The sequence below is a fragment of the Nannobrachium achirus genome (assembly GCF_963921795.1).
Source record: "Nannobrachium achirus genome assembly, chromosome: 17".
NCBI lineage: Eukaryota > Metazoa > Chordata > Actinopteri > Myctophiformes > Myctophidae > Nannobrachium > Nannobrachium achirus.
In genome coordinates, this window is record NC_137824.1 from 12,546,424 (window position 1) to 12,568,923 (window position 22,500).

Below are 22,500 nucleotides of genomic sequence, written 5' to 3' on the forward strand. Positions count from 1 at the left end.
ATCTGGGGCGCCAAGCTGAACAAACTCTATCTGTCCACATTCTGAGCAGGTTGTCGTGTGCTCCAAAAAAAAAAGTTTGGGATAAAAAAAACATTTGGGTGATTTATTTTAGTGAGTGGGATGGGAATCATTTCAAATAACTGTCCATGGAAGTGCAAAAATCCCCCAAAATAAAATAAAATAAATAACCTGCAGCTGTCCCTGAAATCTGTCACCAAAACTGTGACATTTCCATTCTCGTCGCTGTCGGGTGGAAACCTTGTTGTGTCCAAAACCGTTACTTTGTCATAATTTAAAAAAATATATATATTTTCCAATTAGTTGAAATAGACGATCTACAAGCTCACATCAACTGTCTTTTACTACTTTTGTGAGACACTCTTGTATGGTAAAGAGGGGAATTCAGAATTATTGAATGCTCTAACTACTGAAAAATAGCAGATCTACAAGCTCACAGCGCAGCACCGAGTGCCGCGCTGCGAGCTTGTAGATCTGCTATTTTTGAAAAAGTTGTGAAAATGTGTGCAAATCTTTGAATATATGTATTTTTAAAGCTAACGTTTGTAACTCAAATTGGAACAAGATATTTTGAGATGGGGGTCTGTGGCCAAATTGACATGAAAAGGTTTGAGAACCACTGACAGTAGTCTCTCAAGAACAGACTAACTGAGCTCCAGTTGAAGTAAAAAGGACCCTTTCTTTGACGATGGCTGGCCAGATTGCTGACATAGAAACATAGGGTTATTCAAAAAAAAACCTTAGAAGGATTCAAAAGACACTTATAGAATCCGGTCAAAATTCAAATTTTCACGATTTTTCTAAAATAGCAGATCTACAAGCTCGCAGCGCGGCACTCGGTGCCGCGCTGTGAGCTTGTATATCTGCTATTTTTCAATAGTTAAAGCATAAAATAATGATACACAATAATGTGTACCCGTTCTAAATGGGTTAAGAAAAGTTTAAATACGAAGACATGAGGTCTCTAATAAGGAAGTATTTTCAGTCCTTTTGGCAGCACTTTTCAGGCCAGTCTCACTGAACCCCAGAGAGGTTGGAAAGCAGACAGTAGAGATGCTTATCTGGAGTTACAGTTTGTTGACGGGATGAGATATGGGGACGGATCAGGGTTGATCCAGCGAATAAGGCTACGGTAGCCTCGCAGACAGACGGCTGTAGTGACATCAAATCAATATCACCTTTATGTCAGACTTTGGCCTTGATTATGATTAATGAACGATAACATTCCCTGCCAGACTATTTAACCAAACTACTGCCAAACTGCCAGCTAGTTTTTCCTCATCTTTCCAAGTAGGCCTAGTCACAGAATGTGTTCCTGTTTTTCGATCGGTCTCCCTGTCAATCATGGACATGCATTCACTTTCTCTGCTTCCTTAAAAAAAAAGAAGAAAAAAAAAAACTTTTAGCGAGATGCAGAAGGCTGCGGACGGTGCACGTCAAAACATCTGCCCCCATTTTCTTTCAATGAACATACATCAGTGACATCAGACGCGCGGGTACGCGTTCACGCGTTCACACCTTTCCCGCCTCGAGGCGTATTTTCCAGGCGTTGCCGCGTGGTAAAAAATGTCCGCGTGCCGTCCGCAGCCGGTGTGTGCTCCCCTTTACGAGCCAAGGAAGCAGAGAAATGGACTCGTCACTGAAAAAGATAAACAGGAACGGTGGTTTTTCGATGACGTCATTTCACATGTTCTGTTTCCACTGTGATAAACGAACAGCCCCATCTGGTGGCTAACTCGTGTGAAAAATCTGGAAACTCGTTCTGGCAGCCTGGGACACTCGGCCAAAAGTCTGCAGGAAACTGGTGTTTGGCAGACAGTGTGTTGTTGTTAAAGGAGTAGTTCACCCCCAAAATGACTTTTTTTCTATTGATTAGTCACGCCATGGAGACTAGAGTTCAATAATATTTTTAGTTTTTTGTCGCATTCCTAAGACAAAAATGTGATAACAATAAATTTACCCCCATTCGTTCCGGATGGGGACCCGTTTCGAAACGGGTCCCCATCCGGAATCAATGGGGGTAAATTTACTCGAATCAAAATTTTGTCTTAGGAATGTGACAAAAACCAAAAAATATTATTGAACTCTACTCTCCATGGCGTGACTAATCAATAGAAAAAAAGTCATTTTGGGGGTGAACTACTCCTTTAACTCATCTAGTGCCACCACTAGATGGAGCCAACGCCTGCTGGTTGGCCGGCTTAAGCCCCATAGACGAGCGCTTTAGCTGCGCAAGCCCTGCGCAGCCGTGACATGCGCGATGATGTTCGTGGGTGATATCACTATGCGACGGAAGGCCTTGGCTATCATTACCTCTATGATAACGCTAATGACAGAAGCACATTTTTCGGCTATTTGGCCTGCGAATAAAGGCTGTCCGCTTCCAGAAAAGCATAGATTCAGATAAAGGGGGCTTTAAAGTTGGCCATCTGCATTGGAATACATTGAATAAATCAGCGGAAAATGCGCGTAGCGATCGCGGTAAACAACGGTGGCCCTCGGACCACCTACAGCTTCAATAATCAGCTCACTGTAAGGACCAAAGCATTGCGTTGCTAGCCGACAAAAAGAGCCGGACTAGTTCGGGATCGGCATTCCGGATTGCGTCGCTAGCCGACAAAAAAGCCGAACTAGTTCGGCTTTTTGGCACTCTAAGGGTTAAAAAGTGAAAAGAGCAGATCTACAAGCTCACAGTGCATTTAGATGTGGCTAATTTACGAGGAAAAAAAACAAAAAATAAATAAAAACAATTGAAGTGTGGCGGTTTCTGCTTGAAAGCAACGCAATAGTATACATCCAAACCTCTACAACAGTGTTTCTCAAACTTTTTTCTGCATGGGCACACTTTTCATGTCCCAAGAATCATACAAGGCCGTCGCACAACAGTAGTGAAAACAGCAGATCTACAAGTTGTGTGCTTGTAGATCGTCTGTTTTCACTAGTTTAAATCATTTTTAAAATGATGAATACAATACTGGCTTTCAAGCAGTTTCAAGGGGCACACTTGACCCTTCTCAGGGGCACACCAAAGGTCCCCAGGCGGCACAGTGGTTGAAAAACACTGCCTTACAAAGTAGCGCTGCATGCATTAAACTAGAAACCTTTGCACATGTCAGCTTCCTCACCTCACCCCACCCCATGCAGCTCATCAAACATTCAACATGCAGGTGAGAAGAGGTGAACTATGATTAAACTTAAGTTTTCTTTTTTTAATAACGTCTGCAGGCAAAGCAGAACTGAAACTTCTACGTGAGTGAAAAGAGATCTACTTCTGCATGCAAAGAGTTCTGAAGTCACGAGAATCGCTGGGGATTGTCTTCATGTTCAGGCAGAAAGGTATAGTCTAGTAGGAAAGGGGGGGTCCGCGCGTATAGGGTGGATTTTTCTTCGCCATCTGTTTTTTTCTTAATCCTTAAAGGGTATATTTTAAGATTCTGCCAGGTGTGCCAAGCTGAAATATCAGTGTATTTTGGCTTAAGTTCTCCAAATATGGACACTAAGGGTTCGAGCGGTTCATATAAAAAACAAGGAGAAGAAAGGTTTATGTCACACAAAGATTTGGAGGACCCCCTGTTGAAGACCCTTGTTATAGTGCAGCGTTTCTAAAATGGGGTAAGCGGAAACGTGAGGAAAAACTAGAAAATGGGAATATTAGTGTTATGGTCAATGATAAAACATTGATAGACTTTGTGTAACCTGCAGATAAGTACATTTCTAAACCAAATGACATCAATTACTTGACTAGTAGTAACTGTTATTGAATAGAAAGCAATGTTTATTAGCCATTGTGCTGTTTTATTTTTTGAACATATTGTCATTGGGTTGGGACTTTTGATGTCAATTCTGCTGCAGTCAGAGCATGGGGGTACTTGGCACAAAGCGAATTTAGCATGTTTCCATTTGCGGGTGTCATTCGAATTAGTGACGGTCGCATGAGTTGATCGGGCTGATTTTTTCAGACCGAACCGAGACATGAGCACTGCACGACTGCTGTGACTCGATCGCTGCACAGTGCACACTCATCCTGCAAGTTTCAGTGTCCTCTGGAAGGTGGCCGATCTGCAAGCTCACAGTGCGGCGTGGAGACGCGGATGCGAGCTGCTGTGAGCTTGTAGATCGGCCACTTTTGGCACACAACACCGTGTGATGAGGAAGGGGTTAAGCAACGGATGGCTTGACTCCGGGAGGTGAAAACGGGAGGAATTTACACGCGGTCCGTGTCACTCCGTGTGTAACAAACAACCGGTTTGTTTTGTGGGCTACCGCTATACAATGGACGTTAATGCATGGTGTATCACCAGCAAGGGAAAGTGTTAAGTTGGAGGACGATATGGGCCCAGAACGTCATAATCTATTCACATTTATTGTCTGACCCGTTTCCATTCACAAATGAGCATTTAGTTTATTCGACAAAGCCTCAAAATCCACCTCCACCAAGCGGATAAAAGTTTTTGCGGATAATTAAAGTTTATTCGAATTTTGAAGTTTTTTCCATAAAAAAGAAATTAAGGCGAATAACCCTTAATGCGCATTAAGAGGCTTTATGGAAACGCCACTAGTGTAAGGGGGTATTGCGGGCAAAACAGATTGAGAACCACTGTTATAGTGGATCTGCTAAAGTGTCTGACATCCATCTAGATAATTACACGACCACTTAATCCCTAATCTTAGTTGAGTGGAGTTCCTCAGGGCACTAATACTGTCCACCTTGCTTTCCCCCCCCCCCAGGACCTCTATAATGGACTAAATGTCTGTCCTGAAAATAGAGACGCTAGGGTTCATGTGATTATAGGACCTCACTGAAGCCTAATAACAGATCGTAATCAGGGTCAAAACGTTTCCAGGCGCTCGGGAGGCTCGGTGCCGGGCAAAGTTCCTGGCCTGCCCGCCAGCGAGAAGTCTAGACCAGCACTGGTTTCCAAAAATGTTCACGTCGAGTCCTGGATATACCCAAACTATAGTGGAAACAGCAGACCTACAAGCGCACCGGCGCATCGCTTCGCGCGTCACGTTGCGAGCCTGCAGTCAGGGTGAAATTGACCATTTATGTGAAGAAGATTCAGCAACAGAGAAAAAGCATACACACAGCATCAGAGCTCTGGCCTCCATGGCCAGAACAAAGTTGAATGCAAGCAGGATACACATGTGACAGCATAGTTCTACCACACGTGGTGCCGAGTGACTCACTGGAGGCAACGTGGGCTTCAGTGTCTTGCCCAAGGACACTTCCACATGTGGACTGGAGGAGAGCAGCCGGGATTTGAACCGCCGACCCTGGCCACCTCCTGAGCACAGCTGCCCCTCCTATATATAGATCAATTTTGGGGGTCCTTTTGGCACGAAAAAGTTTGAGAACCACCGCGTTGTATACTCAGGGTGACATATCACCCTGGAGAGACGGTATGGGTTGCAGTCGCCACCTTCGTATGTCTGTGTGTGTGCGCGTGTGTGTGTGTGTGTATGTGTGTGTGTGTGTGTGTGTGTGTGTGTGTGTAGTTTCCCGCTCCTCCTGTCTAGTGCTGCACCACCCCCCCCCCCCCCCCCCCCCCTGCGCCCCCGTCTCATTCAGGCAGAAGTCGCATTACCATATTCATGAGGCCTGCACGCCCGATGACAAATGGCAGAGCTCCAAAGAGAGAGAGAGAGGAGAGAGATAGAGAGAGAGAGAGAGAGAGAGAGAGAGAGACGCGGAGGGAGAACTATTCTTTATCATTCGTTCGTCGCTTATCCATCTTTTTCCTTTCACCCAAAATTATTTTCTGAACCCCTTCATCTTTCAACCACTCTCTCTCTCTCTCTCTCTATCATTCTCTTGTGTTTCCTAAACCGCCCCGTTTCTGTCTCTATAATCTGCCTCTCTCTCCCTCTCCCTCTCCCTCTCTCTCCCTCTCTCTCTCCCTCCCTCTCTCTCTCTCTCTCTCTCCCTCTCATGTATCTGTCAGTGTCTCTCTATCCAGCACAAATACAGAGACACTGACAGAGAGGCTAAACAGCCCGCGCCACGTTACACTGACACATTAGTCTTCTGTTTGCCGTCTCCTCCGCGTGCACACTGTGACTGTACGCCAGCGTGTGCGTGCGTGCGTGCGTGTGCGTGCGTGCGTGCGTGCGTGCGTGCGCGCGTATGCTGACAGTGACGGAGAAGCAACTTGTGTACAACATCTACATTATCACAGTTGTATTGATCTTTTTGTTACGTGTGCGTGTGAGCGTGTGCGTGTGTGAGGGAAAAAAGCTGCAGGAAAACGAGAGAGAGGGGAGAGAGAGAGGAGGGAGAGAGAGAGACCTAGAAAGACTCTAGTCAGAAGTTTAGAGAGAGAGATAAGGCTCCTTTGAATTGAATTGTGATGAGAGACACACAGAAAGAACAAAGGCAGACACCCAACGTGACCTGTCAGCTACAACAACACAGTCAGCCTGATGTCTTCTCAGTAGGGCTGCTGCTGATCTCCATCACTGAGGCCATTCCATACCTATCTATCTCCATACACTGCCAGCGATACGATGTATTTGCGATACATTGAAATCCTGCCGATGCGTTACATTACGATTCATCCTCGTTCCCGATACGATGCGATACATCCCTTTTCCCGATTTATAGTGCGTGCGTGTGCGTGTGTGAGAGAGAGATGGAGTATGGGGTCTTTGCAGTGTGAATGGGATTTATGAGCTGATGCACAGACTTGTGTATAATTGGGTAGACAGACCCAATGGATGCATGGATGGATGGATGGATAAATGGATGAATGACGCCGGGGATCAGAGAGGTGGAGAAATGGAGAGAGTGGTGGAGAGGCCCCCTCTCTCTCTCTCTCTCTCTCTCTCTCTCTCTCTCTCTAATAATGATTGACCATGTAGAACAGTGCCAAAGCTTGCAGGTGCACAAGCACACACACACACGCACGCACAAACGTGCATGTATTCACTGCAAAATCCTGAATATTGTACTCTGAATTACAGCGCCTGGCTTGTCTTCGACCCCATTCGGTAACATTCAACTGAAGCGACCTTTGCTTCCCCCCCATGACTCCACCCATCACGTCCTGACAGCCAATCAGCGTTGATGTTGTTCCGGAGACACGGAAATGTTTTGGGTGTTTGTTTTTTTTGGGACTCCCTTATTTCAAGGTGTTTCGTTTTGATTCTGACCAGGGGTGTAGTTGTCCTGAATCAAACACGGAAGTGAAAGTTCCTATGATTGGCCGCTAGTTGTTGCTATTCTGGCACCAGAAGCAACATGTTCTCCATAGGATTCCATTCTTTTCCCCCGAATTTGATTTTCTTACCTTAATAAACATTGTCATAAACACTTTATGGTTCCTGTCGCTAGTTTAAACCCTCGTTTAAATCACCATGATATGCGTTTTTGTGTAAATATGGTCCAATTCATGTAATAATTGATGTTAAAGCAGGGTAATGCTGTAGAGGGGCTTGTGACACGTGACCGTTGGCAGCCAATCGCATTCCTTTGGTACCATTAAAACAATGATGGCGGCACCCATAAAACGGCCAAACAAGCTTCATTTGCACAGCATAGAAACCAATGGCTTTCCACAGTTTTTTTACAGTCTATGATTCTGACGTGTCCATGTCTTTCTTCCAAAGCTGACCACCGCGACCAAAGTGATTGAAGCGACCAGAAACAAAGAAATATAGCTTCAGGTTTGAACACAGCATTAGCCCTGTAAGGCCCGAATAACGGGTACACATTATTGTGTATCATTATTTTATGCTTTAACTATTGCAAAATAGCAGATATACAAGCTCGCAGCGCGGCACCGAGTGCCGCGCTGCAAGCTTGTAGATCTGCTATTTTTGAAAAATCGTGAAAATTTGAATTTTGACCCGATTCTATAAGTGTCTTTTGAATACTTCTGAGATTTTTTTGAAAAACCTATGTTTCTATGTCAGCAATCTGGCCAGCCATCGTCAAAGAAAAGGTCCTTTTCACTTCAACTGGAGCTCAGTTAGTCTGTTCTTGAGAGACTACTATGTCAGTGGTTCTCAAACCTTTTCATGTGCAGGACCCCCAAAATTATATGTATTTGGCCATGGACCCCCATCTCAAAATATCTAGTTCCAGGGACCACCCCCAGAAGCAAAATTTTAGTTACAAACGTTCACTTTGAAAATACATATATTCAAAGATTTGCACACATTTTCACAACTTTTTCAAAAATAGCAGATCTAGAAGCTCGCAGTGCGGCACTCGGTGAGTTTGTATATCTGCTATTTTTCAATGGTTAAAGCGTTCAATAATTCTAGGCCTAAATAGGTTTTTAAAAAAAATCAATCTTTCAGATGGTGTTGTAGGAGTCCTATTCAGAGGAAAATGTAATGTTTTTTGGAGAAAAGAAAAAGGGTTTTGTAAGGTTGTATAGCCATAAATCATAAAATCATGCTCACAATTACATTTTGGAGATCTTTTTTTACAATAATAACATATGTACATGTTCTAGACATTCTAATGATAAAAAAAAAATGTTTTTGTGAGGAATAGCTTCAGTGAAAAAGTGAGATGTTGTTCGTCCAGACTCTGGACTCCAGAGATCTTGAAGTTGTCTGAATGTCAGCCTCTGTGGGGGGTATTATTCATATGCAAATATAGTGGCCAATGGCATTGTAATACTAAACAATAGGATCCAATAGTGATGTTTATGTGAAAAAAGAACAGGAAAACTAATTATTTTAACTCTTTTTTTTTTAAATAAAATATAAATGTGTCCAAAAAGCGACAGTGGGCCTTACAGGGTTAGACAAGTAATTATAGCTCATCAATTGAGAATGAGCATATACAGGGACGTGCTGGCCATTGGGAAAAGCGGGACAACTCCCGAACGGCCGGTTCATTCCCGGCCGGCCATTAGGAAAAAATGTAAAATAAAATGTCGGCCTTTGTTCCATTTTGGGGGCTGGGCGGCCAACAAAGTAAATCGTCACTGTCGGGCAGAAACCTTGTATCTCCAAGTTTCAAATTTGATTTCTTTTTTCGCAAAGCAAAGCCCTGCTTCATCATACAAGGCTGTTGCACAAAAGTAGTGAAAACAGCAGATCTACAAGCACACAACGCCTCGCGGTGCGAGTCGTTGTGTGCTTGTAGATCGGCTGTTTTCACTAGTTTAAATCATTTTTAAAATGATAAATACAAAACAAACGGTTTTGGACATACAAGGTTTCCACCCGACAACGACGAAATATAACTCATGTAATTGGCCCACTGGCTTGTCACTTGGCAAATCTTTGAGTAGCAGCAGCGCTATGGAGAGAGATCTCTCTCTATAGCACGCAATGAGGGCCTCTCCAACTCTTTTTTTCCCGGGCTGAATCAGGGGCCCAGCACGTCCCTGATATATATATATATATATATATATATATATATATAAGTGTTTAGGTCGTGAGTGGTTAAATATACTACTGTCTGCTATTGGCTTTGTGTACTTTATATAAAGGCTTAACTTTGCAACACAGGCTGCCACGCTACAACAGAAGGATTGTCTGATACAACGTTATCGCTAATCAATCTTTAATTATGAACGCTTTGCTGCCAAGCTGTCGCCCCGCGGCTCCTTATCGCCACAACAATAACCATAATGAATAGTATTTATTACCCAAAGCACTGTGGAGTAATGAGAAGCACGGATGAGAGGAGAGGAGAGGAGAGGAGAGGAGAGAAGAGGAGAGGAGAGGAGAGTATAGGAGAGGAGAGGAGAGGAGAGGAGAGGAGAGGAGAGGAGAGGAGAGGAGAGGAGAGGAGAGGAGAGGAGAGGAGAGGGCTGCTATCGGGCACGTGCACACATAGACATCAAAGGGGGCTTGAGCCCCTGCCCTTTTATCCGTCTGTAAAAAGTGCCCTCTCTCCAGACCATGAATGCAGTTTTTACTATGGTTTGCAAATGCCCTCTTTCCATGCCATACCCTTAAGGCAGCATTCAAGAATTGCCTTGATCAAACTTTCCTGAACTTGAATGCAGCGTCTTATGTTGAAGGAATTGCCCTCTCTGTGTAGAAATCAAGCATCGAAAATAGCCGACCTCCAAGCTCACAACGTGTCGCAGCGCGATATTTTCGCCAAAAGTCGCTTTTAGAAATGTCAGCCCCCGCCTCTCTAACATTCTCTGCACGTCCCTGGCTGCTATACAGTATAGCTGATGATGTAAATTATGTAAATCTACCCCCAGGTTAAAACACCACCATAATTAAAAATGTACCACAGGGTTAAACTGTCACTTTGTGCATGTGTGCGCGCTCGTGCATGCCTGTAATTGCACCTTCACGCGTGTTGGTGTGAGTGTGAAAACAAAGTGAGCAACGGTGTATGTATGCTCCTCGCTGTGTAGCACGGCCTCTCACAATGTCAACACTGTGCGTGTGCGTGTGTGTGCGCACGCGTGTGTGTGTGTGCGTGTGTGTGTGCGTGCGCGGGGTTTGTGGGGCCCATTAAAATGTGTTCCCGCTGCAATCAGCCTACTGCAGCCTGAGGGCCTATTTGTTACCCCATCAATCTGGAGTTAATGGAAACAGTTACTGTACACACACACACACACGCACACACCCACACCCACACCCACACACACACACACACACACACACACACACACACACACACCTTGCAGCTACCAACAGAGCTAACATTGTCAGAGGGAGCGCTGCACAGCGGGTCCTGAACACGCGGAGCCAGAGCCAGCTGGCCCATCCATCCATCCATCCATTCATTCATAACACCGTTAAAACTGTTAGCTTCTTCACAGCTTAAAGCTCCTTCACCAACACACTTTGAACACCGTTGGGTTCAGGTGACTCTACCGGTTACAGTGCAGAGTGTTGACATGCCAATACAGTAGAAGTTCACAGGCAGACCTCCAAGCTTGGAGGTCTGCTATTTTCAACGTTTTCTCCAAAAGGCCCTTTTAGAAATTTCGGTCCCTCTAACATTCTCTGCAGGTCCCTGGAACTGCATATTGTGCCAGAGTTCCAATCCAACCGTTGCCAAGCAGGGAGGCACTGGGTCCCAGTCTTCGGTCATACCAAAGACTGGGGCTCGGGGTTCGATTTTCCGGTCGGGTCATACCAAAGACCCGGCCAGGGAATCGAACCCCGATCTCCCAGTCTCAGGGCGAACACTCTAACCATAAGGCCACTGAGCCGGACACCATGCAGAGATGCAGAGTACAGCGAACAACACCCAATACAGGAAGGAAAGGACAAGCAGACATAGAGCTCTGTAGAGTCTTCTTACCAGGAGTCACCTCGATCACCGTGTCCTGTCTCTCCGGGGGGAACAGCACCTTGGGCGGCCGAGTAGTCTGGAGAGCTGGGATAGAGAGAGAGAGAGAGAGAGAGAGAGAGAGAGAGAGGAGAAAAGAAAGACATTGAGATGTACTGTACTGTAATTCATGATGTTTTCAATCATTTTCCCCCCAAGAGGAAAAACAAAAGAAAGGCATTGCACTTTCACAATATGGAGGGGTGAGAGATTGTGCGCACGCACGCACGCACGCACGCACGCACGCACGCACGCACGCACGCACGCACACACACACACACACACACACACACACACACACACACACACACACACACACACACACACACACACACACACACACACACACACACACACACACACACACACACACACACACACACAAACACACACACACACACACACACACACACACTCACACTCGGGCCCCAAAACACAGCTCTGATAGGGATCACTATACTCCATGCAGAGACACTCAGCATGTCAATGGGCTAAATGCATCTGAGGACCACCACTAAAACCCATCCATGTCTGCACTGAGAGAGAGAGAGAGAGAGAGAGAGAGAGAGAGAGAGAGAGAGAGAGAGAGAGAGAGACAGAGAGACAGAGAGACAGAGTAGATTGTCACTGTCGGTTTAATCTATATGTCCAAAAGTGTTGCTTTTCAGAAAGAAAAAATATATATAACAAATATCCAGTGTTCCAATTGATCCAGTATAGCTATCATTTAGCCTTTACCCCTTAGTTGAGAGAGAGAGATGAAGCAGGGACCCCCACTACAAGCGTTTCATCGTTTGACAGCACAATCATCAGTGTATTTTGGATTCATGTCAATTTGTGTTTTCAGATATTTAACCACTTGAACCGTCAATACTTGATAATCTTGACCTTTCACTCTGTACCTTGTCTTTCCCCTCTTCACCAAACCTCTTTGTCGAAAATAGCAGATCTACAAGCTCACACTTGTGTGCTTGTAGATCTGCTATTTTTGGCTAAAGTTCTAAGAATATGGACTCTAGGGTTCAAGTGGTTAATATAAAAAAAGAGAAAAGAGTTTCTATCACACAAAGACTTGAAGGACCCCCTGTAGTAACTCTGAGGACCCCCTTGCCTATGGGCCCCGACCCCCTGTTGAAGACGCTTCGTTTAATTATGCCACCCCCGCCAAACACACGTCACACATGCACTTAAACACATACACTCTTTTTTGGTTCAGAAACAGCCAATCTACAAGCTCACAAAGTGTTGCGTTGTGAGCTTGTGCTGTCGCACAAGCTCACAACGCAACACTTTGTTTAGTCCTTTAGTCGGCGTAGGACCGAAATGCCACACAAGTCACCATTATTGTTGCGTTTAACAACGATATCATCGCAGCCGCCAAAAACATAAAAAGTACAAATACGGAGATACAAGGTTTCTGTATGTGTGCAGAGGAGGCACGCACGCACGCATCCGCACACACACACATACACACACACCCACGCATGCACGCACGCACGCACGCACGCACGCACGCACGCACGCACCCGCAGACACGCACATGCACGCACACACACACGCACGCACGCATCCGCACACACGCGTGCGCACACACGCACACACACACAGTGTCATGGGTCAGAGTGCTGCCTCGTAGCAGATGGAGACAGTTAAGCGCTGCCTCATCCCTCCCTCTGCCATGGACAGGGGCGTCACAAGGGGGGGGGGAAGGGGGACTGAGTTACTAGGGCCCAAGGTGGAGGGGCCTTAATTATGTTACACTTTAGCTATTGAAAAAAATTGCAGATATACAAGCTCACAGCGCGGCACCGAGTGCCGCGCTGCGAGCTAGTAGATGTGCTATTTTTGAAAAGTCGTGAAAACGTGTGCAAATCTTTGAATACACGTATTTTTTAAGCGAACATTTATGACTCAAATTTTTCTTCAGGCGGGGTCCCTGGAACTAAATATTTTGAGATGGGGGGGTCCTTGGCAAGATATATATCATTTTGGGAGTCCATCACATGAAAAAGTTTGAGCACCACTGACATATAGAAACGTAGGTTTTTCTAAAGAAAACCTTCAAAGACTTTCACGATTTTTCAAAAATAGCAGATCTACAAGCTCTCAGCTTGTATATCTGCTATTTTTCCATAGTTAAAGCACAAAATAATGCAGTGAATCCTTGTACCCAGGGCCCAGAATTCGGTGTGACACACCTGGCCATGGATCACGCTCTCTCTCTCTCTCTCTCTCTCTCTCTCGCTCTCTCTCTCTCTCTCTCTCTCTCTCTCTCTCTCTCTCTCTCTCTCTCTCTCTCTCTCTCTCTCTCTCTGTGTCATATTTCGCCTCATATCAGTGCCCCCCTCTCTCTCTCCCCTCTTCCTGTCCCTCGCCCTCTCTCTCTTTATCTCTCTCTCTCGCTCGTCCGCTCGCTGACAAGAGTGATGGTTTCATTTGCATGCTGAAGCTTCCGCTGTGCCCTTCTAAGATTAATGAGACCCCCACCAACCCCCCCCCCCCCCCCCCCACACACACACACACACACACACACACACACACACAGGGCCTCTCCACTCTCTTCTCCTCTCCTAATTTATTCTCCTCTTCTCTCTCTCTCTAAATCAGAGGTCTTCTTCGTTTTCAGGCCAAGGACCCCCTTTAGTTGAGAGAGAGATGAAGCAGGGACCCCCCACAACCCGTTCATAGATTCCATATAAGTTTCATTGTTTGACAGCACAATCATCAGTACTTAGTCTGCTCTTTTCGCCTCCAAAGCTCTTTGCTGAATATTAGCCGATCTACAAGCTACAAGCGTTGTGAGCTTGTAGGTCTGCTATGCTAGGCTGAAGTTCTCAGAATATGGTTAGGGTTCAAGTGGTTAATATAAAAAGGGGGGAGGGAAGTTTCTATCACGCAAAGATTTGGAGGACCCCCAGTAGTAAAGCCCTTTGCACACAGGCGCGTTTATCCTCACGGATAAAACGGACAATTTAATTGTTTTAAAAGAAAACAATGATTCTCTACGACCTCATGCACACCAGATCCGAATTAGCCGTGCGACGAGTGGCTGCGGCCGTGCGTTCTTTTTTTTCTCGATCGAACCCAGTTCGATTCGTGCGTCTTGTCGCATGCGGTAAAAAACTCAGCACTCCTTTTATGACTCCTTTTGGGATCCGCGGTGCCGATTCCGCACAGCATTGCACACCAAATCCAATGCGTTTTATTCATGCAGCAAATGAAAAAGACGCAACGGTCCTGTGTGCAAAGGGCTTTACTCTGAGGACCCCCTAGTGGTCCCGGACCCCCTGTTGAAGACCCCTGCTCTAAATCTCTCCTCCCTCTCCCTCTCCTCTCCACTCCTCCTCTCCTTTCTTCTCTGTCTCTCCTCTCCTCACTTGTAGAGCTGCTATTGTCTTCTTTAGTGTAAAAGGAAAATAACGGCGTTCCTAAAATTGACGTACTGAAAAGTCAGTGTCTGCGCAAACTTACGTCTGTGTGCACCTGTCTGTCTGTATTGAAGCATGTGCATGATGTGGCAGTGGGTGTCATTTCTATTCAACTGACCATGTGAGCATACGTCTCCTCCAATACACACACACAGAAACAGTGTTACGATGTACTAGCCTGGCGAGCCATCCCTCGTACTGCGTTCACTCATTCCTCCTTCCCACAGTATGAGGTCTGGACTTCAGCAGATAGGCACCGAGTATGAGAAGTTATTGGCCCCGATCATTTTCTGATCAGGGCCAATAAGTGACTGCGTTTCAACTGCTGTCCGCACAACAAGTGAAAAGCTTCCCCTGATTGGTCCATGGTCAACATGGCTGCCCTCGATGTAAAATGATAACAAAACAAGCAATAAGTGAAGTTATTTCAGAGTTGAAATCGATTACAACAATTAAGAAGGAACAGGAGAATGCGCTAGCCAAAAAGACGTGTTTGTTTGCCGTTCTTCCGACTGGCTGAGAGATGTTTTGCTACGCTGATTGGTTAGAGGAGTCTGTCTGTCAAGGCAAGTACTCCCGCCCACTTTACAAGCTGCCTATAGCCCAAAGTCCAGACTTATATTGTGGGAAGGAACGAGTGAGTGAATGCACAGTATGAGGCTGGCTGGCCAGGCTACTGTAGTTCATTGCGCTGCGTTACTTGTCTCGTCGTATTGTACATGAGTGAAAAAAGGTCAAATCTGGCACGAGACGAACTATGTGCTGTAACAACTCTGAGAAGTGTGTCACAGCTCAGCTCAAATAGTTTCTAGGACAAGGGTCTTCAACAGGGGGTCCGGGACCCCTAGGGGTTTCTCAGAGTTACTACAGGGGGTGCTCCAAATATTTGTGTGATAGAAACTCTTTTCTCCTTCATGGCCCCAGGAAACGATGGTTTTGAAAAGTGATGAGTCATCACTTTTCACTCACTTTTCACAGTTTTGTGGGGGTTTTCTGGGGCCATGTGTAGCCCAAGGAATGTTTATTTGTGCAAAACAAATGCTTGCAATGGATTCAGCATCATGACAAACCCCTGACCCCTCACATCCTACTTAAATACCCAGAAAAACATTTCTGGGTATTTTCCACCTGTATAGAAAGTCGATGGGAGCACAACTTGAATTGGCCGCTGTGAAGACCCCGAAGGTCGCTGACTCGGGCGCCCTAAATCGTTAACTCATTAGAGCAAGCCCTGGGCTACATCGGTGCAAAATTTTGCGCTTTTAGACTGATTAGCACGAAATATACCTAAGGCCTCCGACCAGATCTAAATGGGTTATGGCAGGCTACTCACTCCTGATTGGATGAACTTAGCAACCCGCCAGAATTCTTTATTTTCAGTTTTATTAAAGAGCTGGACAAATCAGGAGCCACCTGTTACTGAACAATGATTACTGTCACAATGTAGAGCTATTTAACACTGTTACTGAACAAACACAAAATGATTACTGTCACAATATAGAGCTATTTAACACTGTTACTGAACAAACACTCTATAGCAATCATTACTGTCACACAATATAGAGCTTCCACTTTTTAACCAAAGTGACACCACACTCACACACACACACACACACACACACACACACACACACGCACACGCACACGCACACGCACACACACACACACACACACACACACACGCACGCACGCACAAAAAAAAAGTAAATAAATGGATTTGACCTTTCCATGCTGTCTGCTGATGCACCAGGCCAGAGACATTTCTATTTAGCCCTGACAAATGTATACTTGCATGTATGTCAAGGCTTATTCACACTAAGACACATCATTCCACTCAGGATACAGGCTGAGCTAACCTTTTTTATATCCCTCTGTGAACGCTAGATGTGTCTGTAAGAGTGGCAGGAGGAACCAGCCTTCACACGAATGTAATAATGACAGCTTGGTTGGAATGTGTTGGTACGGTATAGCAAGCAGCGAAAATCGGCGAAAAGGGAGAGACATTTCCCCTGCAGTTCTCAGTTTTGCCCGGACTTTACGCTTGATTTTTTTAAACATTTTTTATTTTTTTATTTTTTTATACCACGGTTTTGCAACCCATTTTCTCACCCAGTGCCAACTACCTAACCCGGGGGTCAGCAACCCGCGCCGCATGCGGCTCTTTAGCGCCACCCTAGTGGCTCCCTGGAGCTTTTTAAAAAATGTATGAAAAAGATAAAAAGATGGGGGGAAAAAAAAATATTTTTCATTTTAACGTTTTTTTTTTATCATCACTGTCGTGCAGAAACCTTGTATCTCCAAGTTTCACATTTTTATGTTTTTTTTTTCGCAAAGTAAAGCCCTGCTTCATCATACAAGACTGACGCACAAAAGTAGTGAAAACAGCCGATCTACAAGCACACAACGCCTCGCACCGCAAGGCGTTGTGTGCTTGTAGATCGGCTGTTTTCACTAGTTTAGTTCATTTTTTAAACGATAAATACAAAACAAAGTTTTGGACTTACAAGGTTTCCACCCGACAACAACGATTTATAAGGCTTTTATAATTTTTTGCGGCTCCAGACAGATTTGTTTTGGGGTTTTTTGGTCCAATATGGCTCTTTCAACATTTTGGGTTGCCGACACCTGACCTAACCTGTAGTCCTGGTTTCCGCTCTCCCCCTGCCCCGCCAATGGAATTGGGGAGCACCTGGTTGGCTAAGGGGAGGTAGTATAGAAACCAGGACTACAGCATGTTTTTGTGAGGGCATCTACCCTAGGAGACACGGGGAGAACATGCAAACTCCACACAGAAAGACCCTTTCGCCAACCCCACCTAAGGGGTGGGCGCTGATGATGCGGAGGGAGGAACACGCCCCAGCGCCCACAGTGTCCCCCGGCGGGAATCGAACCCAGGACCTTCTAGCTGTGAGGCGAAGTGCTATCCACCGTGCCCCCAATTTTCTTAAACATTTTCAATAGCTTGTTTAGTTTGAATAGGGACACAGTGGCACAGTCAGTAGCGCTGTCACCTCACTGACAGAAGGTCCTGGGTTCGATTCCCGCCGGGGACGCGGTGGGTGCTGGGGGTGTGTTCCTTCCTACGCGTCTGAACATTTTACCAAATGCACTTGAAAGGCTCCATTTGTAACCCCTCAGATTTGTGTGTGCGTGCATCACTGTGGCTTATTATTGGTTAGTTCGATGCTGATGTTTACAACATGAGTTGACATGTTAAAATTAAAAAGTTCACTGTATATCTCTGATGCAGAGAAGAGAGAGAGAGAGAGAGAGAGAGAGAGAGAGAGAGAGAGAGAGAGAGAGAGACAGACGCTTGTGTGTTTTGAGGAAGTGGAATTGTGTGTGTGTGTGTGTGTGTGTGTGTGTGTGTGTGTGTGTGTGTGTGTGTGTGTGTGTGTGTGTGTGTGTGTGTGCACGTGAGAGAGATCGATGGCCTTTAATGTGACCCTGGCGATGCTTCTTTGAGCTGGAGATGCTGAGACACACACACACACGCGCACGCTCCATAGATCACTATATCACAGAGACCATCTGCTCCGGAGCAGCAGCCTCACACAGGAGGGACGCCCTGGCGAGGGAAACAAGCACTCCCTCCCTCTCACACACGCACGCACGCACGCACGCACGCACGCACGCACGCACGCACGCACGCACGCACGCACGCACGCACGCACGCACGCACGCACGCACGCACGCACGCACGCACGCACGCACACACACACACACACACACACACACACACACACACACACACACACACACACACACACACACACACACACACACACACACACACACACACACACACACACACACACACACACACACACACACACAGAGAGAGTTGAGTGATTAGAAGACCATGTTAAAGGATGAGGGGAGGAGGGGGGTTTGTTTCGTGTCGCTCCACGTTGTCGCGGGGAAGAAGTGACAGATGTCTGGAGGAGCGAGGGAACACGCTCCCCGCCTGGCTGAGAGTCTAGTCTGACTCCACCAGACTCAGGCACGTGCACACACAGACATCAAAGGGGGCTTGAGCCCCTGCCCTTTTCATCCGTCTTTAAAAAGTCCCCTCTCCAGACCATGAATGCAGCTTTTACTTATGGTGAAAGAAATGCGTCTGTACGCTCAGCCGGTGAAACTCCCGCCCCCGTCAGGTGAAAAGAAGCGTCTTGGCCTCCTCCTGCATAGCAGGAAGCATGAGGTCAGTCCGTTGCTCTCCCCAGGTTGACAGAGGGAGTGTACATTAGATAATTGACACCGGGTGAAAAGAAAAAAGGTAAAACAGTGTGTTTTGGTCATTTTGGGTAAGCTAGGTGTGAAGCAACACACACACACACACACACGCACGCACACGCACACGCGCGCACGCACGCACACACACACACACACACACACACACACACACACACACACACTCTCTCTCCAGGCTCTCCATTTCAAAGTGTTCTTTTTATTTTGGAATAGAAAATGGTGTTGTGCACAGAACAGGCTGCAGAGAGAGAGAGAGAGGAGCTCTAGAGGACCATAGGCCCACATCCATCTATAAAAGACACTTGTGGGCAAAACAGTCAAGTGGTTATAGCACCGCTTCCTCCGGCTCTACTGTGCACGCGTGCGTGCACGTAGTGTGTGTGTGTGTGTGTGTGTGTGTGTGTGTGTGTGTGTGTGTGTGTGTGTGTGTGTGTGTGTGTGTGTGAGGACCAAACAGGGGCGTCAATTGGGTATGGCAGGGGTATGCAGCTGCCATAAACTGAGTCCAGGGGGGGAAATAAAAGTTACTTTTTAAATATAAATCCATGAATGTCTCTTTGTCTATCTGTGCTGGTTAAATTACATTAAAATAATTACAAATGCAAAATTTTACAAAATGGTCACTTTAACACTTGGGGAGCCAAACTCGTTCAGGGACGAATTAAGGCCACTAGGTGTCACTGTGCCAAAAGGAGTTATCTCGTTGACAGACGAGGCAACATAGGGTTAACTGTACACGCTGCTGGCTGCCCTCTGAATGACCCGAGTCCATTACGTCACCATGCGTCCAACCTCCTGACACGATCGCCCTCGCTGATTCATCATCTTCACGGATCCACGGGCACAAAATAGTAATCCCATAACATTGAGGCAGACGGGGAATCTCATCTTTAATGTCCATTATCTCCAAACAACACTTTCAAAGGGAAGATGGCAGTAGATTCTCGCTTATATAACACATGTTGAAAAGCTCCGTTCCGCCATTACACAACGGCATGTTGACGACGAGCGTCATGATGACGTCATGACGCGATGACGTCAGACCGGAAGTGTTTACGCTATGGACTTCTGGCCTTCAAAATAAGACAACGGTCGTGGATGCAGCCTGCGGGAGGCACGCTGGACATTTGAATCCGTTAATTTCATGAGCACAAAATGAGTTAACAAGGTATTATATAATTATATTTTCCCCATCTTGACAAAATAGTTGGTTTCTGGTTTCAGAACCCAGGTTCTGCAGGTCAGCTGCACAGGTGCAATGCATTATTGTTAATTGTGGCACGTTTACTAACATGCTAAGTGTAGCACTTGAACAACCGTTCCAGGCTGCCATATCCAGCCCAAGAAACCGTAGAAACCTGTGTAAAAAACGGACAAAACTCGTTTTTTTCAGACATTGTGAAAATAGCAGATCTACATGCTCACAACACCTGCTATTTTCACAATAGAACCGTGTTATACAAAATGTAATGCCTCTTTTCCATGAGGACTCCCATCGTTGCCATACCCTAGCTTTTGCTGAACTGCCGCCACTGTGTGTGTGTGTGTGTGTGTGTGTGTGTGTGCGTGCGTGCGTGCGTGCGTGCGTGCGTGCGTGCGTGCGTGGGCCAAATGTACCCACGTATCGCAGGTGTGCGTGTCGATATGACGTCCCATTTGTTCAACGCGGGTGAATGTTAACCTGGTGAAATGCTAACCTGCCAACGCTGACTGGTGAATGGTAACCACTATGCCTAAACCTAACCTTAACCCTAACCTCAGTAAAACTATGCTGCCTAAACCTAACCCTAACCCTTAGTCGAACTAATGACACGTAGAAATAGTGAGAAATGCCTATTATCTGAGAATGCATCGTTGTTGTCAGGTGGAAACCTTGTATGTACAAAACCTTATTTTTTTTATTATCTTAACCCTTAAGTGCTGTTCGGGTCATTTTGACCCGTTTTACATTTTCATTTGAAAAAAAAAGGTAGAAGTTAAAAATGTTTCCACCTGAAACTCACTGGCCTTAAAGATTCTTCTGAGATGAACATGTAAAAAAAATGTTTTTGCACTACACCCATGCTACACCCCCCTCATATTTTTTGAACCTTAAGTGCTGTTCGGGTCATTTTGACCCGGAAGCACAGAAATACACAGTATTATGCCAAAACACAGACACACAGTCACCCCCACTTCTAACACCCCCCTTCCGAAGCCCCATTCGTAGTTTTTTTTACATGGATTTCAGCTAAATCAGTAAAAACGCCTAGCTCTTTCAGTGTTTAATGTGATATAGCAAAGCAGAAATGCAAACATTTACCAAATATATCATATGAATTGTTTGGTATTGAGTCAAAGTCAATGTATCATGATGATTTGTTAAGTTAAAATTTATATTAGTGTTGTTTTTTTTAAACCAAATATCCACCAGGTCAAAATGACCCGAACAGAACGAAGGTGTAGTGAATCTGAACAGAACTTAAGGGTTAAACGATTTAAAGTAGTGAAAATATCCGATCTACAAGCACACAACACCTTGCGTCGCAAGACGTTGTGTGCTTGTAGATTGGATATTTTTATAGCGTTTGTGCGACACTCTTATAATGAAAGTAGGGCTTTAATTGACCAGAAAACATAACGTATTTGAATGTTGAAATCTGCTGTCTTGATGTTTTGAAATGGCACATCTGTAGATCTGCTATTCTATGGGTTAACCCTGCAAGGCCCAGCGTTGCTTTTTGGCAAAAAAAATTAAATCATTTTTAAAAAAAATGTTATAATTAGTTTTCCTGTTCTTTTTTCACATTAACTCATTGAATGCCCTTTTCAAGATGGCCGCCAAGTACCAGGATGCCACGTTCCTAAATTTCTAGTGCACGGATCAATTTTTAGTGCACGGATCGTGCACGCCCATGCACCATATATGCACCATATGTGTTGTACTTTTTAACAGCTTTCAAACAAAAAAATCCGCTTGGAAATCCGTTCAGGCATTCACGAGATAGAAGCCTTCAAAGTCGGACAAAACAAACACTGCCACCTTCCTAAATTTCTAGTGCACGGATCAATTTTTAGTGCACGGATCGTGCACGCTCATGCCTAGATCATGCACCATATGTGTAGTACTTTTTAACAGCTTTCAAACAAAAAAGTCCGCTTGGAAATCCGTTCAGGCATTCATGAGATACAAGCCTTCAAATTCAGACAAAACAGCCATTTTTGACATTTTGAAAGATGTGTTTGTTATGGGGCTAAACATGCAATTTCGCAATTGCGATCATGCCTAATACATTTGAGGCATTTTTATAATTTTTTTTATAATTTTTTTTTTCTTTTTTTTTTTTCAAAATGGCTTCCAACTCGGGAAACTCGGGCTGTGGCAGCCTGGGACTACTGTAATAACTCGGGAAACTCGGGCCTTGGCAGTCAATGAGTTAACATCACCATTAAATCCTATTGTTTAGTATTACAATACCATTGGCCACGATATTTGCATATAAATACCCCCCACAGTTGCTGACATTCACACCTCCCAGAGAAGTTGAAATTCCAGCG

The 22,500-nt window shown here is 45.4% G+C and overlaps 1 protein-coding gene across 1 annotated transcript in view; it reads right to left on the reverse strand.

Moving 5' to 3' along the window:
* il1rapl2 (interleukin 1 receptor accessory protein-like 2) overlaps positions 1-22,500 on the reverse strand; it is a gene marked incomplete at both ends in the record, with an annotated part of 653,669 nt that overhangs the window by 75,636 nt on the left and 555,533 nt on the right. The window contains one exon of the mRNA XM_080746524.1: positions 11,255-11,329. Within this exon, the coding sequence (XP_080602650.1) occupies positions 11,255-11,329 (75 nt within the window). The remainder of the gene's footprint in view (positions 1-11,254; positions 11,330-22,500) is intronic.